Source organism: Arachis hypogaea, chromosome 2 (genome assembly GCF_003086295.3).
Source record: "Arachis hypogaea cultivar Tifrunner chromosome 2, arahy.Tifrunner.gnm2.J5K5, whole genome shotgun sequence".
Lineage (NCBI taxonomy): Eukaryota > Viridiplantae > Streptophyta > Magnoliopsida > Fabales > Fabaceae > Arachis > Arachis hypogaea.
This window is the reverse complement of record NC_092037.1, coordinates 54,166,603-54,184,116: the sequence shown is the minus strand read 5'-3', so window position 1 is coordinate 54,184,116 and position 17,514 is coordinate 54,166,603. Positions and strand designations below refer to the sequence as shown.

General features: G+C 38.0%; 1 protein-coding gene and 1 non-coding gene across 2 annotated transcripts; both read right to left on the bottom strand.

Annotated features, from left to right (window-relative positions):
- Positions 1 to 272: 272 nt before the first annotated feature.
- On the bottom strand, positions 273 to 16,725 carry LOC112725326 (uncharacterized). Its single transcript, XM_072208989.1, has 3 exons — positions 16,539 to 16,725; positions 13,464 to 13,538; positions 273 to 819 (listed from the first exon to the last, which is right to left on the bottom strand). The coding sequence occupies exons 1-3, from the start codon at positions 16,723 to 16,725 to the stop codon at positions 401 to 403; spliced, it is 681 nt and encodes a 226-aa protein (XP_072065090.1). The 3' UTR covers positions 273 to 400.
- On the bottom strand, positions 5,070 to 5,177 carry LOC112763777 (small nucleolar RNA R71). Its single transcript, XR_003182935.1, has one exon. It is a non-coding gene; the product is annotated as a small nucleolar RNA R71 (small nucleolar RNA).
- Positions 16,726 to 17,514: the final 789 nt, after the last annotated feature.

Below are 17,514 nucleotides of genomic sequence, written 5' to 3'. Positions count from 1 at the left end.
AATATGGAATTATCAACTTTAGAGAAATCATGCATATGTAAAATATGTGTGAAGATCAATAATTTCAAAGCTTTTTTGTTATTCTGAATATTTTGCTCTTTGTTGTGATAATGTTTTAATGACCAAGCATTGCCTCTATAGAAATTAAATGAGGAAGAAGCTAAACTTCAACAATCAGCTTAATATTTCTAGAAATCAAAGTGGAAATGAGTCTTTTAGGTGGGTTTATTTGTCTAAATTTTAAAGTCTTTTTTAATTTAACAAATTTTCATGGCTCATAAATATTTTGGAGGAAAATCTGAACAAGGACATGTAAATTGGAAGATAGTGAAATTTGGAAAGGAAGAGGAGTGAAAGAAATAGTGTGATAGGTGGCTGGAGAATATTACATTTGAGAATATTACATACCTATGGCATCAACAGTCCAGTAATGCTTAGATTCACGCCCACGTTTACGTTTAGGTTCGGATGGATGCTCAGATATAGTTGGAGCAACTGATGATGGCTCAGAAGAATTTGAAGCTGCCGACTTGTCTCGGGAGGAGCTTGCAACTGCTGTCGACTTATCTCGGGAGGAATTTGAAGCTGCTGACTTGTCCCGGGAGGAATTTGAAGCTGCTGACTTGTCCCGGGAGGAATTTGCAGCTGCTGCCGACTTGTCCCGGGAGGAATTTGCAGCTACTAGGAACTTGACTTGTGATGCATTTGATGCTATTGACTTGTCTTGTGAAGAATTGACAGTTGCTACTGACTTGTCTTGTGAAGAATTGGCAGCTGCTGCTTTAAGTAAATTCTTGTACTTCTTTTGCTTTGGCATATCTGCATAATAGATCAAATAAATAATTAATAAATATAGAATAAAATGTGCATCAAGGTTTAGTAGTTCCATTAAATCAATTAATGAGTCTAAACAACATATTTATGTAAAATTTACAAACAAAAGTTAAATTGAAAAAGAAATGTAGACAAAAATTATTTTTCTATAATAAACCACTTATTAATAAAACTCACCTACTATTCTGACATGTGTTCGTCTTCTCCAATGTTATTATCTAGTAGTTCATCATCTACCTTGATGAGCGGATAATTTGTATACTTTTTGGCATTGTTTTTAGTATGTTTTTGATATGATATAGTTAGTTTTTAGTATATTTTTATTATTTTTTAGTTAAAAATCACTTTTCTGGACTTTACTATGAGTTTGTGTGTTTTTCTGTGATTTCAGGTATTTTCTGGCTGAAATTGAGGGACCTGAGCAAAAATCTGATTCAGAGACTGAAAAGGACTGCAGATGCTGTTGGATTCTGACCTCCCTGCACTCGAAGTGGATTTTTTGGAGCTACAGAAGCCCAATTGGCGCGCTCTCAACGGCGTTGGAAAGTAGACATCCTGGGCTTTCCAGCAATATATGATAGTCCATACTTTGCCCAAGATTTGATGGCCCAAACCGGCGTTCAAAGTCACCTCAAGAAATCCCAGCGTTAAACGCTGGAACTGGCACCCAAATGGGAGTTAAACGCCCAAACTGGCACCAAAGCTGGCGTTTAACTCCAAGAAGAGTCTCTACACGAAATTTGCTTCATTGCTCAGCCCAAGCACACACCAAGTGGGCCGGAAGAGGATTTTTATGTCATTTACTCATTTCTGTACACCTTAGGCTACTAGTTCTTATAAGTAGGACCTTTTACTATTGTATTTTCATCTTTGGACATCTAGTTCTTAGATCATTGGGAGGCTGGCCTCACGGCCATGCCTAGACCTTGTTCTTATGTATTTTCAACGGTGGAGCTTCTACACACCATAGATTAAGGTGTGGAGCTCTGCTGTACCTCGAGTATTAATGCAATTACTATTGTTCTTCCATTCAATTCCGCTTGTTCTTGTTCCAAGATATCACTTGTTCTTCAACTTGATGAAGGTGATGATTGACGCCCATCACCATTCTCACTCATGAACAAAGTGACTGACAACCACTCTTGTTCTACAAGCATTTGAGGCTTGGTGAATATCTCTTGGATTCCTGATTGCACGATGCATGGTTGATCGCCTGACAACCGAGTGCTCGCCTGACAAACGAGCCAACCATTCCGTGAGATCAGAGTCTTCGTGGTATAGGCAGGACCTGATGGCGGCATTCAAGAGAATCCGGAAGGTCTAAACCTTGTCTGTGGTATTCTGAGTAGGATTCAATGATTGAATGACTGTGACGTGCTTCAAACCTGTAACCTACTGGGCGTTAGTGACAGACGCAAAAGAGTGATTCTATTCCGGTAGGGGAGGGAACCAAACCGGTGATTAGCCGCACTGTGACAGAGTGTATGAGCATTAGTTTTCACTGCGAGGATGGGAGGTAGCTGCTGACAACAGTGAAACCCTACACGAGCTTGCCATGGAAAGGAGTAAGAAGAATTGGATGAAGGCAGTAGGAAAGCAGAGAGACGGAAGGGAAGGCATCTTCATGCGCTTATCTGAAGTTCCTACCAATGAATTACATAAGTATCTCTATCTTTACCTTTGTGTTATTTTCGTTCATCACCATATACATTTGAGTTTGCCTGACTAAGATTTACAAGATGACCATAGCTTGCTTCAATACTAACAATCTCCGTGGGATCGACCCTTACTCACGTAAGGTTTATTACTTGGACGACCCAGTGCACTTGCTGGTTAGTTGTGCGAAGTTGTGTAATGCCATGGTATTGAGCCACCACGTGTTTGGAGCCATTACCGGGGATTATGAGAGTTGTGAAAAAAGTATTGTTCACAATTTCGCGCACCAAGTTTTTGGCGCCGTTGCCGGGGATTGTTCTAGTTTTGAGCAAGCCTTTGGTAACATCAGTGCCAAGATCCGGCAACAACATCAAGTTTTTGGTGTTATTGCCCGGGATTGTTCAGGCTGGACAACTGACGGTTCATCTTGTTGCTTAGATTAGGTATTTATTTTTTTCGAAATTCTTGAAGATGAATTCTAGAGTTTCATGATGATTTGTTGAAATCTGGCTGGCTGAGAAGCCATGTCTAATTTCATTGGACCGAGGTTTCAACTTATCACCACAAGAGCTTGTTGATTTCTTATCAATCTTGCTTTTGGAGCAGTGATCTGCTAAGGCTTGGCTGACCTTTGGTCATGTCTAGTGTTTTGGACCGAAGCTTTCTTTGAGAGCTTGGCTGGCTGTGAAGCCATGTCTAATTCCTGGACCGGAGTCTTAGACTAGCATTGCACTGATTCCTGGAATTCTCATTAAGAATTTTGATATCTTTTTTTTTTTTCACTTAATTTTCGAAAAAACATAAAAAAATTTTACAAAATCATAAAATCTAAAAAATATTTCTTGTTTGAGTCTAGTGTCTCATCTTAAGTTTGGTGTCAATTGCATGCATTCATTCATGTATCTTGGTGATCTTCAAGATGTTCTTGAGGATTTACTTGCTCTAATCTTTGAATTCTATTGACTTGATTGTTTTGTGTGTCTCATATGCATTTTCATTTTGTTAGTGACAGTAGTATACAAACTGCTAAGTTTGGTGTCTTGCATGCATTGTTATTTGATTCTTGTTGCATTTTGATTTTTCCTTATTATTAAAAATCCAAAAAAAAAATTTTTAATTTGTGTCTTTTCAAGTCAATAATACAGAGAATTGAAGATTCAGAACATACTGCAGAGGAATTGCACAGAAAAAGCTGGGCGTTCAAAACGCCCAGTGAAGAAGGACAGACTGGCGTTTAAACGCCAGCCAGGGTACCTGGTTGGGCGTTTAACGCCCAAAAGGGTAGCATTTTGGGCGTTAAACGCCAGAATGGATACCATTCTGGGCGTTTAACGCCAGGATGGCTAGAAGGGAAGATTTTGTTTTCAAATCAAATTTTTTTCTAAGTTTTCAAAGTTTTTCAAAATCAAATCTTTTTCAAATCATATCTTTTCAATCAAATGTTTTCAAAATCAATTTCTTTCCTTTTTCAAAGATACTTACTAACAATTAATGATTTGATTGAACATTTTTTGCCTTTTCTGTTGAGGAAGGTTTTATGTTTGAATCATATCTTTTCTTGTTAGGCAAGTCATTAATTTTTAAAATCATATCTTTTCAAATTATTTTCAAATCAAATCTTTTTAAAATGTTTTTCAAATCATATCTTCTCAATCACATTTTTTAAAATCAATCATATCTTCTTAACCACATCTTTTTCAAAATAGTTTTCAATCAAATCCTTTTGATTTCTAATTTCAAAATCTTTTTCAAAAATCACTTGATTTCTTTTCCATTTTCATTTTCGAAAATTAAGTAATGTTTTTCAAAAATGTTTTCAAAATTTTTCACTTAATTTTCGAAAATTACTTCCCTCCTTCTCACATCCTTCTATTTATGGACTAACATTATTCCTTAATGCAAAATTCGAACTCCATCTTCTTTGATAAGTTCGAATTTTCTACCTCTGTCTTCCATTTTTCTTCCTCTGACACCTCAAGGAATCTCTATACTGTGACATAGAGGATTCCATATTTTCTTGTTCTCTTCTCTTTCTTATGAGCAGGAGCAAAGACAAAGGCATTATTGTTGAGGCTGATCCTGAACCTGAAAGGACCTTAAAGAGAAAGCTAAGAGAAGCCAAGGCACAACTCTCTTTAGAGCACTTGAACGAACTCTTCAAGGAAGAGGAACAAATGGCAGCCGAAAACAACAACAATGCCAACAATGCAAGGAAGGTGCTGGGTGACTTTACTGCACCTACTCCCGACTTCTATGGGAGAAGCATCTCTATCCCTGCCATTGGAGCAAACAACTTTGAGCTTAAGCCTCAATTAGTTTCTCTAATGCAACAGAATTGCAAGTTCCATGGACTTCCTTTGGAAGATCCTCATCAGTTTTTAGCTGAGTTCTTGCAAATCTGTGACACAGTCAAGACTAATGGGGTTGACCCTGAGGTCTACAGACTGATGCTATTCCCTTTTGCTGTAAGAGACAGAGCTAGAACATGGTTGGATTCTCAACTTAAAGAAAGCCTGGACTCTTGGGAAAAGCTAGTCAATGCCTTCTTGGCAAAGTTCTTTCCACCTCAAAAATTGAGTAAGCTTAGAGTGGAAGTCCAAACCTTCAGACAGAAGGAAGGAGAATCCCTCTATGAAGCTTGGGAAAGATACAAACAATTGATCAGAAAGTGTCCCTCTGATATGCTTTCTGAATGGAGCATCATAGGTATTTTCTATGATGGTCTCTCTGAACTATCCAAGATGTCTTTGGATAGCTCTTCTAGAGGATCTCTTCATCTGAAGAAGACGCCTACTGAAGCTCAAGAACTGATTGAAATGGTTGCAAATAACCAATTCATGTACACTTCTGAAAGAAATCCTGTGAACAATGGGACTAGTCAGAAGAAAGGAGTTCTTGAGATTGACACTCTGAATGCCATATTGGCTCAGAACAAAATATTGACCCAACAAGTCAATATGATTTCTCAAAGTCTGTCTGGAATGCAAAATGCACCAAGCAGTAATAAGGAAGCTTCATCTGAGGAAGAAGCTTATGATCCTGAGAACCCTTCAATGGAAGAGGTGAATTACATGGGAGAATCCTATGGAAACACCTACAATCCTTCATGGAGGAATCATCCAAATCTTTCATGGAAGGATCAACAGAGACCTCAACAAGGTTTCAATAACAATAATGGTGGAAGAAATAGGTTTAGCAATAGCAAGCCTTTTCCATCATCTTCTCAGCAACAGACAGAGAGTTCTAAGCAGAATAATTCTGACTTGGCAACCATGGTCTCTGATCTAATCAAAACCACTAAAAGTTTCATGACTGAAACTAGATCTTCCATTAGGAATTTGGAAGGACAAATGGGTCAGCTGAGCAAGAAAATTACTGAACTTCCTCCAAGCACTCTCCCAAACAATACTGAAGAAAATCCAAAAGGAGAGTGCAAGGCCATCAATATGGCCGAATTCTGGGAGGAAGGAGAGGCAGTGAACGCCATTGAGGAAGGCCTCACTGGACGCCCACTGACCTCCAATGAGTTCCTCAATGAGGAACCATGGGAATCTGAGGCTCAAGATGAGACCATAGAGATTCCATTGGACTTACTTCTGCCATTCATGAGCTCTGATGAGTATTCTTCCTCTGAAGAGGATGAGTATGTCACTGAGGAGCAAGTTGCTAAATACCTTGGAGCAATCATGAAGCTAAATGACAAGTTATTTGGAAATGAGACTTGGGAGGATGAACCCCTTTGCTCACCAAAGAACTGGATAACTTGTCTAGGCAGCATTTGCCTCAAAAGAGGCAGGACCCTGGGAAGTTTTCTATACCTTGTACCATAGGCACCATGACCTTCAAGAAGGCCTTGTGTGACTTAGGGTCAAGTGTGAACCTCATGCCCCTCTCTGTAATGGAGAAATTAGGGATCTTTGAGGTGCAAGCTGCAAAAATCTCACTAGAGATGGCAGACAACTCAAGAAAACAAGCTTATGGACTTGTGGAGAATGTTCTGGTCAAGGTTGAAGACCATTATATCCCTACTGATTTCATAGTCCTAGAGACTGGGAAGTGCATGGATGAATCCATCATCCTTGGCAGACCCTTCCTAGCCACAGCAAAGGCTGTGATTGATGTTGATAGAGGAGAGTTGATCATTCAAGTGAATGAAGAATCCTTGATGTTTAAGGCCCAAGGATATCCCTCTGTCACCATGGAGAGGAAGCATGAAGAGCTTCTCTCAAAACAGAGCCAAACAGAGCCCCCACAGTCAAACTCTAACTTTGGTGTTGGGAGGCCACAACCAAACTCTAAGTTTGGTGTTGAACCCCCACATTCAAACTCTAAGTTTGGTGTTGGGAGGTTCCAACACGGTTCTGAGCATTTCTGAGGCTCCATGAGAGTCCTCTGTCAAGCTAATGACATTAAAGAAGCGCTTGTTGGGAGGCAACCCAATGTTTTATAATTAATTATTTTCTTTTGCTATTTTATCTTTTTTGTAGGTTGATGATCATAAGAAGTCACAAAAACAATGAAAAAAGCAAAAACAGAATGAAAAACAGGAAGAAAAAACAGCACACCCTGGAGGAAGATGCTGCTGGCGTTCAAACGCCAGTAAGCCTAGCAGTTGGGCGTTTAACGCCCAGTCTGGCACCATTCTGGGCGTTTAACGCCAGAAAGGGGCACCAGACTGGCGTTAAACGCCAGGAAAGGGCAAGAACCTGGCGTTAAACGCCAGGAATGGGCACCAGCCCGGCGTTTAACGCCAGAAATGGCTCAAAACGTGGATTTTGATGCCATTTGGTGCAAGGATGCCTTTTCCTTGACACTACAGGATCTGTGGACCCCACAGAACCCTACCATCACTCTCTCTCTTCTTCCCCCATTCACCAATCACCTCAACACCTCTTCCCCAAAAACCCCTCACCTATCAAATCCCATCTTTCCCTTCACCACTCACATCCATCCTTCATAAACCCCCACCAACCTCACCCTTCAAATTCAAACCACTTTCCCTCCCAAATCCACCCATCATGGCCGAACCCTTTACACCCTCACTCCTATATATACCCTTCTTCAACCCTTCATTTTCACACAACCTAAACACCACTTCTCCCCCTCTTTGGCCGAACACACCACCATCTCCCTCTTCCTCATTTCTTCTTCTTCTACTCTCTTCTTTCTTCTTTTGCTCGAGGACGAGCAAACATTTTAAGTTTGGTGTGGTAAAAGCGTTGCTTTTCCGTTTTTCCATAACCATTATGGCATCCAAGGCCGGAGAAACCTCTAGAAAGAGGAAAGGGAAGGCAAAAGCTTCCACCTCCGAGTCATGGGAGATGGATAGATTCATCTCACGGGTGCATCAAGACCACTTCTATGAAGTTGTGGCCTTGAAGAAGGTGATCCCCGAGGTCCCCTTTTCACTCAAAAAGGGTGAATATCCGGAGATCCGACATGAGATCCAAAGAAGAGGTTGGGAAGTTCTTACCAACCCCATTCAACAAGTCGGAATCTTGATGGTTCAAGAGTTCTATGCCAATGCATGGATCACCAAGAACCATGACCAAAGTGTGAACCCGAATCCAAAGAATTATCTTACTATGGTTCGGGGGAAATACTTGGATTTTAGTCCGGAGAGTGTGAGGGTGGCGTTCAACTTGCCTATGATGCAAGGAGATGAACATCCTTACACTAGAAGGGTCAACTTTGATCAAAGGTTGGACCAAGTCCTCACAGTTATATGTGAAGAGGGCGCACAATGGAAGCAAGATTCAAGAGGAAAGCCGGTCCAATTGAGAAGGCATGACCTCAAGCCCGTGGCTAGAGGGTGGTTAGAGTTCATACAACGCTCAATCATTCCCACTAGCAACCGGTCCGAAGTTACCATAGACCGGGCCATCATGATCCATAGCATCATGATTGGAGAAGAAATAGAAGTTCATGAGGTTATAGCCCAAGAACTCTATAAGGTGGCGGACAAGACCTCCACCTTGGCAAGGTTAGCCTTTCCTCATCTCATCTGTCACCTCTGTTATTCAGTTGGAGTTGACATAGAGGGAGACATCCCCATTGATGAGGACAAGCCCATCACCAAGAAAAGGATGGAGTACACAAGAGATCCCACTCATCATGAGATCCCTGAGATTCCTCAAGGGATGAATTTTCCTCCACAAAACTATTGGGAGCAACTAAACACCTCCCTAGGAGAGTTGAGTTCCAACATGGGACAATTAAGGGTGGAGCATCAAGAACACTCCATCATCCTTCATGAGATTAGAGAAGATCAAAGAATCATGAGGGAGGAGCAACAAAGACAAGGAAGAGACATTGAGGAGCTCAAGCACTCCATAGGATCTTCAAGAGCAAGAAAGAGCCGCCATCACTAAGGTGGACCCGTTCTTTGATTTCCTTGTTCTTTATTCTTCTGTTTTTCGAATTTTATGCTTATGTTTGTCCATGTTTGTGTCTTGTGATCATTAGTGTCTTAGTGTCTATGCCTTAAAGTTATGAATGTCCTATGAATCCATCACCTTTCTTGAATAAAAATGTGCTTAATTGAAAAAGAAAAAGAATTGCATGAATTTTGAATTTTATAGCGGTTTAATTATTTTGATGTGGTGGCAATATTTTTGTTCTCTGAATGTATGATTAAACAGTGCATATATATCTTGAATTTGTGGTTCATGAATGTTGGCTCTTGAAAGAATGATGAAAAAGGAGACATGTTAATGAGGATCTGAAAAATCATTAAAATGATTCTTGAAGCAAGAAAAATCACTTTCAAAAAAAAAAAAAGAAAAAAATCGAAAAAGAAGAAAAAGAAAAAGAAAAACGAAAAAAATAGAGAATAAAGAGTTGTGATCCAAGGCAAATAAGAGTGTGCTTAAGAACCCTGGACACCTCTAATTGGGGACTTTAGCAAAGCTGAGTCACAATCTGAAAAGGTTCACCCAATTAAGTGTCTGTGGCATGTATGTATCCGGTGGTAATACTGGAAGACAGAGTGCTTTGGGCCACAGCCAAGACTCAATAAATAGCTATGTTCAAGAATCATCATACTTCACTAAGAGAATCATTAGCACTATCTGGACTCTGAGTTCCTAAAGAAGCCAACCATTCTGAATTTCAAAGGATAGAGTGAGATGCCAAAACTATTCAGAGACAAAAAGTTAAAAGCCCCGCTCATCTAATTAATACTGATCTTCACAGATGTTTTTGGAATTCATTGCATATTCTCTTCTTTTTATCTTATTTGATTTTCAGTTGCTTGGGGACAAGCAACAATTTAAGTTTGGTGTTGTGATGAGCGGATAATTTGTATACTTTTTGGCATTGTTTTTAGTATGTTTTTGATATGATATAGTTAGTTTTTAGTATATTTTTATTAGTTTTTAGTTAAAAATCACTTTTCTGGACTTTACTATGAGTTTGTGTGTTTTTCTGTGATTTCAGGTATTTCCTGGCTGAAATTGAGGGACCTGAGCAAAAATCTGATTCAGAGACTGAAAAGGACTGCAGATGCTGTTGGATTCTGACCTCCCTGCACTCAAAGTGGATTTTTTGGAGCTACTGAAGCCCAATTGGCGCGCTCTCAACGGCGTTGGAAAGTAGACATCCTGGGCTTTCCAGCAATATATGATAGTCCATACTTTGCCCAAGATTTGATGGCCCAAACCGGCGTTCAAAGTCACCTCAAGAAATCCCAGCGTTAAACGCTGGAACTGGCACCCAAATGGGAGTTAAACGCCCAAACTGGCACCAAAGCTGGCGTTTAACTCCAAGAAGAGTCTCTACACGAAATTTGCTTCATTGCTCAGCCCAAGCACACACCAAGTGGGCCCGGAAGAGGATTTTTATGTCATTTACTCATTTCTGTACACCTTAGGCTACTAGTTCTTATAAGTAGGACCTTTTACTATTGTATTTTCATCTTTGGACATCTAGTTCTTAGATCATTGGGAGGCTGGCCTCACGGCCATGCCTAGACCTTGTTCTTATGTATTTTCAACGGTGGAGCTTCTACACACCATAGATTAAGGTGTGGAGCTCTGCTGTACCTCGAGTATTAATGCAATTACTATTGTTCTTCCATTCAATTCCGCTTGTTCTTGTTCCAAGATATCACTTGTTCTTCAACTTGATGAAGGTGATGATTGACGCCCATCACCATTCTCACTCATGAACAAAGTGACTGACAACCACTCTTGTTCTACAAGCATTTGAGGCTTGGTGAATATCTCTTGGATTCCTGATTGCACGATGCATGGTTGATCGCCTGACAACCGAGTGCTCGCCTGACAAACGAGCCAACCATTCCGTGAGATCAGAGTCTTCGTGGTATAGGCAGGACCTGATGGCGGCATTCAAGAGAATCCGGAAGGTCTAAACCTTGTCTGTGGTATTCTGAGTAGGATTCAATGATTGAATGACTGTGACGTGCTTCAAACCTGTAACCTACTGGGTGTTAGTGACAGACGCAAAAGAGTGATTCTATTCCGGTAGGGGAGGGAACCAAACCGGTGATTAGCCGCACTGTGACAGAGTGTATGAGCATTAGTTTTCACTGCGAGGATGGGAGGTAGCTGCTGACAACAGTGAAATCCTACACGAGCTTGCCATGGAAAGGACTAAGAAGAATTGGATGAAGGCAGTAGGAAAGCAGAGAGACGGAAGGGAAGGCATCTTCATGCGCTTATCTGAAGTTCCTACCAATGAATTACATAAGTATCTCTATCTTTACCTTTGTGTTATTTTCGTTCATCACCATATACATTTGAGTTTGCCTGACTAAGATTTACAAGATGACCATAGCTTGCTTCAATACTAACAATCTCCGTGGGATCGACCCTTACTCACGTAAGGTTTATTACTTGGACGACCCAGTGCACTTGCTGGTTAGTTGTGCGAAGTTGTGTAATGCCATGGTATTGAGCCACCACGTGTTTGGAGCCATTACCGGGGATTATGAGAGTTGTGAAAAAAGTATTGTTCACAATTTCGCGCACCATACCTCATCTCTTAACAATGATAGATTATCACCATTTTCAAATAAAGAATCTAAGTTTTGCTCTAACCATGGCTCATTCTCGCATGGTTCATCATCTTCATTTCTCCCCATATCATATGAATCTCTTGGCTTCAAATGCACGACAACACTCCAATCTTTATTCACTTCATCATTGACAAAATACACCATTCGAGCTTGTGAGGCTTCAATATATGGATCATCCTCCTCTCGGTCACCACTGTGTATTACGCGTGAAAAATTAACAGAAGTAAAACCCCAATTATCCTTTCTACAGCCCTGTTCTCTAGTGGTGTCAGCCCATTTACATTTGAATAAAGTAACCCGAAATCGGCCGTTGTAGTTTAGTTCTATAATATCTTCTAGTTTGCCATAATATGACAAATCAGCATTCCTAACATCAGCATCACTAGCGCTAGCAACACAAGGAGTTGAAGACATTAAAAAAACTCCACTATACTGGGTCTTTAACCCTTTGTCTCGATTGGTAGTTCGAAAGGAGAACCCATTAATACTAAATGTAGAAAACCTCTTGGCATATCGTAATGGACCCCTTGCTAAGTATCTCAAATCCTCATGCACAATATTCATAATATCTGGGTTCATAAGCTATTATGATAGAGATATTAGTTATTATATCCACAAATACTAGCTCAATATTAGCAAAAAATTATCACTTCTCTATTTACCTACGCAGGAAACCAAGTAACAAAATCTTTATTGACTCTTTTTTCTATCTCTACATTTGAAGGCCTTCTACCCTTAGATCGTCTTCGTACAAAATCTTTGAAATCACTGTCAGATATGGAAGTTTAACTCTAACTAAACAACTATTTTCAAGTAAATAAAAAACATGTACGAAAATCCTTAAGCACTTACTCAATGAACGGTTTGACATATGGACAATTTAAAACCACATATCGATGTGCTTGTTTTTTTTTCATAGGTGACAACTCAAATACTGTGAAAGCTCCCTTTGAGTTCCCCATTTGTGGAAAAAGGGAATCCACATGTGTACTGTAATTATCATCTGGACGATCATCAACACGTGGTGGCCTATTAAATCTTGTCTCAATCCCTTCTAAGTATCGAGAGCAAATCTTTTGCATTCTTGCAAATCTTCATCCTCCCCCCAATATAACATGCAGTCATTATTTATGGTTTTCTTGGCCTCATAGAATGTATTTGAAATCTTTGCATTTCCAAAGGCATCTTTTAATAACTTGAGAATTTCGGTCATGGCTTTGTCGCTTATTCTATATAAGCACTTTATGTGATACAGACTAATTAAGAAAGACAATTTTGAATACTTTGTGCACCCTTCATACAATTGTTCATTGCCATCTTCTAACAACTTGTAAAATTCTACATTTTCTCCATTGTGCTCTTCATTTTTTGCATTGTCTCCATCTCCATCTTCTATGTTGTCTTCATCTCCATCTCCATCTTCATTCAAGTCAAGTCCAGCAACTCCAAACGCGTCATTGAGCATTGTTACCATTGGATGCTGAGATGTGGAATCATCTTGTACAATGTGACTAGTTTGATGAACTTGTGACCCAACTCCAACTACTTCTTCACCATGCCAATACCAAACTTTGTAGTTTTCTGGAAATGGCTTGACTATTAAATGTTCAAAAAATTTCTTTCTTGTTTGCCACTTGCCAAAACCACACACCGGACAAGGGCATTTAATCTGACGACCCGCGAGAGATCGATGCTCAAAAGCAAAATCCAAAAACTTGTTTAAACCATCTTTATACTCATGCGTGGTTCGTGGTTTTCCAATCCATGACTTATCGATTGACATGACTAAGAGGGATTACAAATAAGGATTTTAAAAAATCTATTCATTAAAAATCTATATATATTCTAAAGGCAAGAAATTTATTCTTTTATATGCAAATCAGATATTAAAAACTTAAATAGTATTTAAAAGAAAATATAAGAAAATTATAATTACCTCTTTCAAATGATAATTTCCCTTCTTTTTTCAAAGTAAAGTAGCTAGCAGCAAGAGTTGAAGAAGATCTAAAACCTATTTCACATGAAAAATTATCACCAACAGATTTATTAAAATTAAATATATAACTAATTAATGTACACGAAATTAAATATCTAACAGATTTATTAAAATTAAATGTATAATCAACTAAAAATATATGAATGTTGTATTTTTGATAATTTAGGATTAATATCAAATTATATTATTAACGGATTTGAACAATAAAAATTAATTAATACAACATTTATAAAATATAATTCATTATATATAGAGTCCTAGCTTTTTATTTAGTATAATAAATAAATATACCTAATAAATTAAATTAAATATATAACTAATTAACAAGATACATATACTGATATACATGGCTTAGCTTCTTCCACTTAATTTTTCGAGTACACTCTAAAATGGTAACATAGTCTGAAGTCTGAACTAATAATGAGCTGATAAGCTTATTAGCATATTGCCAATAGTAATAACTAAGACACATGCAATTTTGGCACTAATCCTAATCATGATGAAAGGAAAACTACTCCATGTTCTCCATATCAATTATTATTTTTGCCTTAAATTTGTTTATTATATAATGAAAAAGAAGACTTTGCATGTATACAGAAATAGGTATCACTGCCAAAGCTTAAAACAATAGAACGAACCTGATATTCTGGAATTAGCTCCTTCAACTCAGAACGTAGATTTTGATTTTCAAGAATCCAATTTCCATGATAGGAATGTGTGGTTATGCCTTCACTGTTCTTGGAGTTATCTTATACATCGAAGCCAAAAAGAGATATAGTTAGTTAAAAAAATTAAAGAAAGGAAGGTATAGTTGAAAATAAAAGACTACAAATTAAAATTAATTACCAAGATTACTTATCAGAGCAAAATATATGTATGATTAACCAACCACAAGCAGCAGTGAGGACCATCAACTTTGTGCATTAGCTAGTGGCAATAACAACGTGTGATTTTATTTACTTAAGAAATTTAAACTTCCTTTCTAAGCCTTTTCATTTCATCGTTTATACTTAGCAAGCATTGGAGTACACTTAAACTCTTTTCTCACTATCGAATTTCAAATACTTCACTAATTTAGTGCAACAGCAACAACTATAATCAATGTCAAATTTTAACTAGTTAATAAGCTCAAAAACTGCAACAAAGATAAATTCAGCCATCATGAATGCAGCTCATGTATTTGACACTAAAATTCACAGATAATTCAGTATTCTTAGCCTAACTTTAGGTAGCACAGGTCAGCTGAGAGAGATTCATCCATGTGCCATGTGGGTGCTTGGTGCCACATTAAATGACTGCCACGATAACTGAAAGTACTATCTTTATCATTGTGATGGGTGTCTAAAATATGACTTGTGTAGCACATAGTTAACACAATTGGATAGTACATTCTTGAATAATAATCAAGTGACATGATCAAATCACAAAATCCATGTTGACAAAACTTCCCTTACTACAAAAATAAAGAACATTTGACAAGCTCATGTAATGGAATAGACCATGATACATAAACTGAAAGAGAAACAAACCAACGCAACAAGGTAAAAAACTTTCATGAAAAGATCTCATTTCTAGTATTTGTAAGAGCACTTAAGGAAACAAGATTACTATCTTAATTTCCAAAATCAAGCTAAATGCAAGATAAATACTAAAAATAAAGAATAGATTGTTGCAACATTGAAGTAAGCATTCAATTCAAACACTTGAAGAAGCAAACTAACGACAGTTGCTGGAAAACAGCAGCAAAAATCAGATACAGGGTAAGCAATTTTTGGTTAGTTAAAGCAACAAAAATCAGATACAGCAAAAAACCTGTTTCACATGAAAAATTATCACCAACAAATTCATGTTAGTTAAAGCAAGTTAGTTAGTTATCTAAATAATCAAAAAAACTGGTTTACATAAAAACACAAAGACACACTATCTGTTTTCAATTAATTCTTATTTCTTCATTTCTTGGTTAAATGCAAAATCTGGTGGTGCCTATTTGAATAATTGATTAAAAACCAGCTAAAAGTCTCAAACACAAGTAAGACAAGTGAGTTTAATAGTCAATATAAGGTATCTGAAGACATGTAAAATTGAAACTAAAAGTTAAAATATAAAAAGGGGTCAGCAAAAACAAGCTATGTGAATTAAAAGGAGGCCTAACATGTGAATAAGGAATAGAATATACTAAAAATCTGACTGGTCATTGAGAACATTTAAAAATGGAGTGCTTTGAGAACTATTTTAATCCAGAAACTGCGCCTTAAAAATTGAACCAGCAAACAAGAAAAAACAAAAGACAACAGCATTTCTTGATATTAATTTCCTAAAAATACTAAGCAAATTCTAGTTTTGCTATGTAAGTTGAAATCATCAGAAAATCAGCAGCATCAACGATTGTCAATGAGAACTTGTCCGAATTATGGAGAACACTACCATGCTCTTCAGAGAAACAAAATTTAACCATGAAAAACAAGGGAATGATCCGGTTACATAAATGCTAGGAAAAGATTGTCAATGACAAATTGTTCAAATTATGGAAATAATAACATAGCACCCAACGAAGACCTATCAATGCAGAAAGTCTTAAACATTTATCATCACAATCGCTTCAAGGAGGACTTTGCATATAACATTACCTACACATTTAGCAACCGATTTGTGCGATGCTAAAAAAAATCTTCGATTCTCTTTATTACATAAATATTGAAGCTCAAGTGGCAACATTATTACTCAAACAACAATGCAAGAGATGTAGATTCGAGTGTATCATGGTCCAAAAAGTACAAACTATGGCTGGAAAACCCTAAATTCAAGTAGACCGAGAATTGGGAAGGACAGCGGTGGTTCAAACTTCAACGCACAAACACATAACGAAACAAAGATGAAGAGATTGGAAGACTTGTAAAAAAGGCTACCTGAGATGAAAATGCTTCAATTACGGTTCTTCTCCGTGATGCACGAAAGAGTCACTCTCTTCTTCTTCTTCCCTGCGTTTGTTCAAAACTGGCGGAGAGGGAGAAGTACCAAGAGAAATCGTAACTGGTGGAGAGAGGAGAAGCCGAGAGGGAAGAACGGCACTGTCGGAGCATGGAGGAGCCGAAGGAGAGAGAAGCGAGATCGAGAGCGCCGTTACTGTGTTTCGTTTAATGAGGTTAGGGTTGCAATTCTTTTGTTTTATATATGTGTGAAAACGGCAGTTCAAAACCGCCATAATCACCAGAACCGCCAGAAAACACAGTTAATTATGGCAGCAACCAAAGATGCCATTATAACCGGGTATTACGGCGGTTCTTTAAAACTGCCGTAATGTCAATGCCATTTTAAACTCTTTTTTTGTAGTGGGGATTGATGGATCAAGCAACTTTAGTGGGTGATTAGTTTAGTCAAGCTAACATTGAGTGAATTGTGTGAAGTGTAGCCAACAGAAAGTAAATGGCAGAAATCTTAAAGATGCAGAAAGTAAATTGGCAAATAACTTAAAGAGCAAGAAATGTAAATTGCAAGAATCTTAAATGACAAGAAATGTAAATTGCATCAAATGTAAAGGGGATTGGGTGCAGGGAATTAAAACTTCAACAAGAAAATGTAAAGTGCAATCAAGCAAAGAAGTAAAAGATGAAGTAAGTGCAGCAGATTCATACAGAAATGAAAAATTGCTTGAAGAATTAAAAATAGAAAGCGATGCTTAATTTGCAGCAATTTAAAAGAATGTTGAAGATCTCAGGGAATCAATGAGACTAGAAAACAAGTCTAGATCTCAAGCCCTTCCTTGATTCAACAGAAAACAAGTTTGTAGAAGAAAGAAGAAATGAAGCAGTAAATGAGAACGCAGATTCAACTTTCAATTCTTAGAAATTATGCATAAGATGAACAAAGATGGATTTCAGATTAAAGATTGAAACAGAATTCCTCCAACCTCAATCCAAAATTTCAAAACAGAAATGAAAACTAAAAGAGAGAGCTCTCAAATCCTAATACTCCCTAGTGGAGCTAGCCTCCC

Coding starts and splice junctions, on each gene's coding strand:
- LOC112725326 (XM_072208989.1), bottom strand. CDS start 16,725: ATGGCGGTTTTGAACTGCCGTTTTCACACATATATAAAACAAAAGAAT. Junction 13,539..16,538: donor ACCAGTTACGATTTCTCTTG/GTACTTCTCCCT, acceptor CATGTGAAATAG/GTTTTAGATCTTCTTCAACT. Junction 820..13,463: donor GAAATTATCATTTGAAAGAG/GTAATTATAATT, acceptor TCTATTATGCAG/ATATGCCAAAGCAAAAGAAG.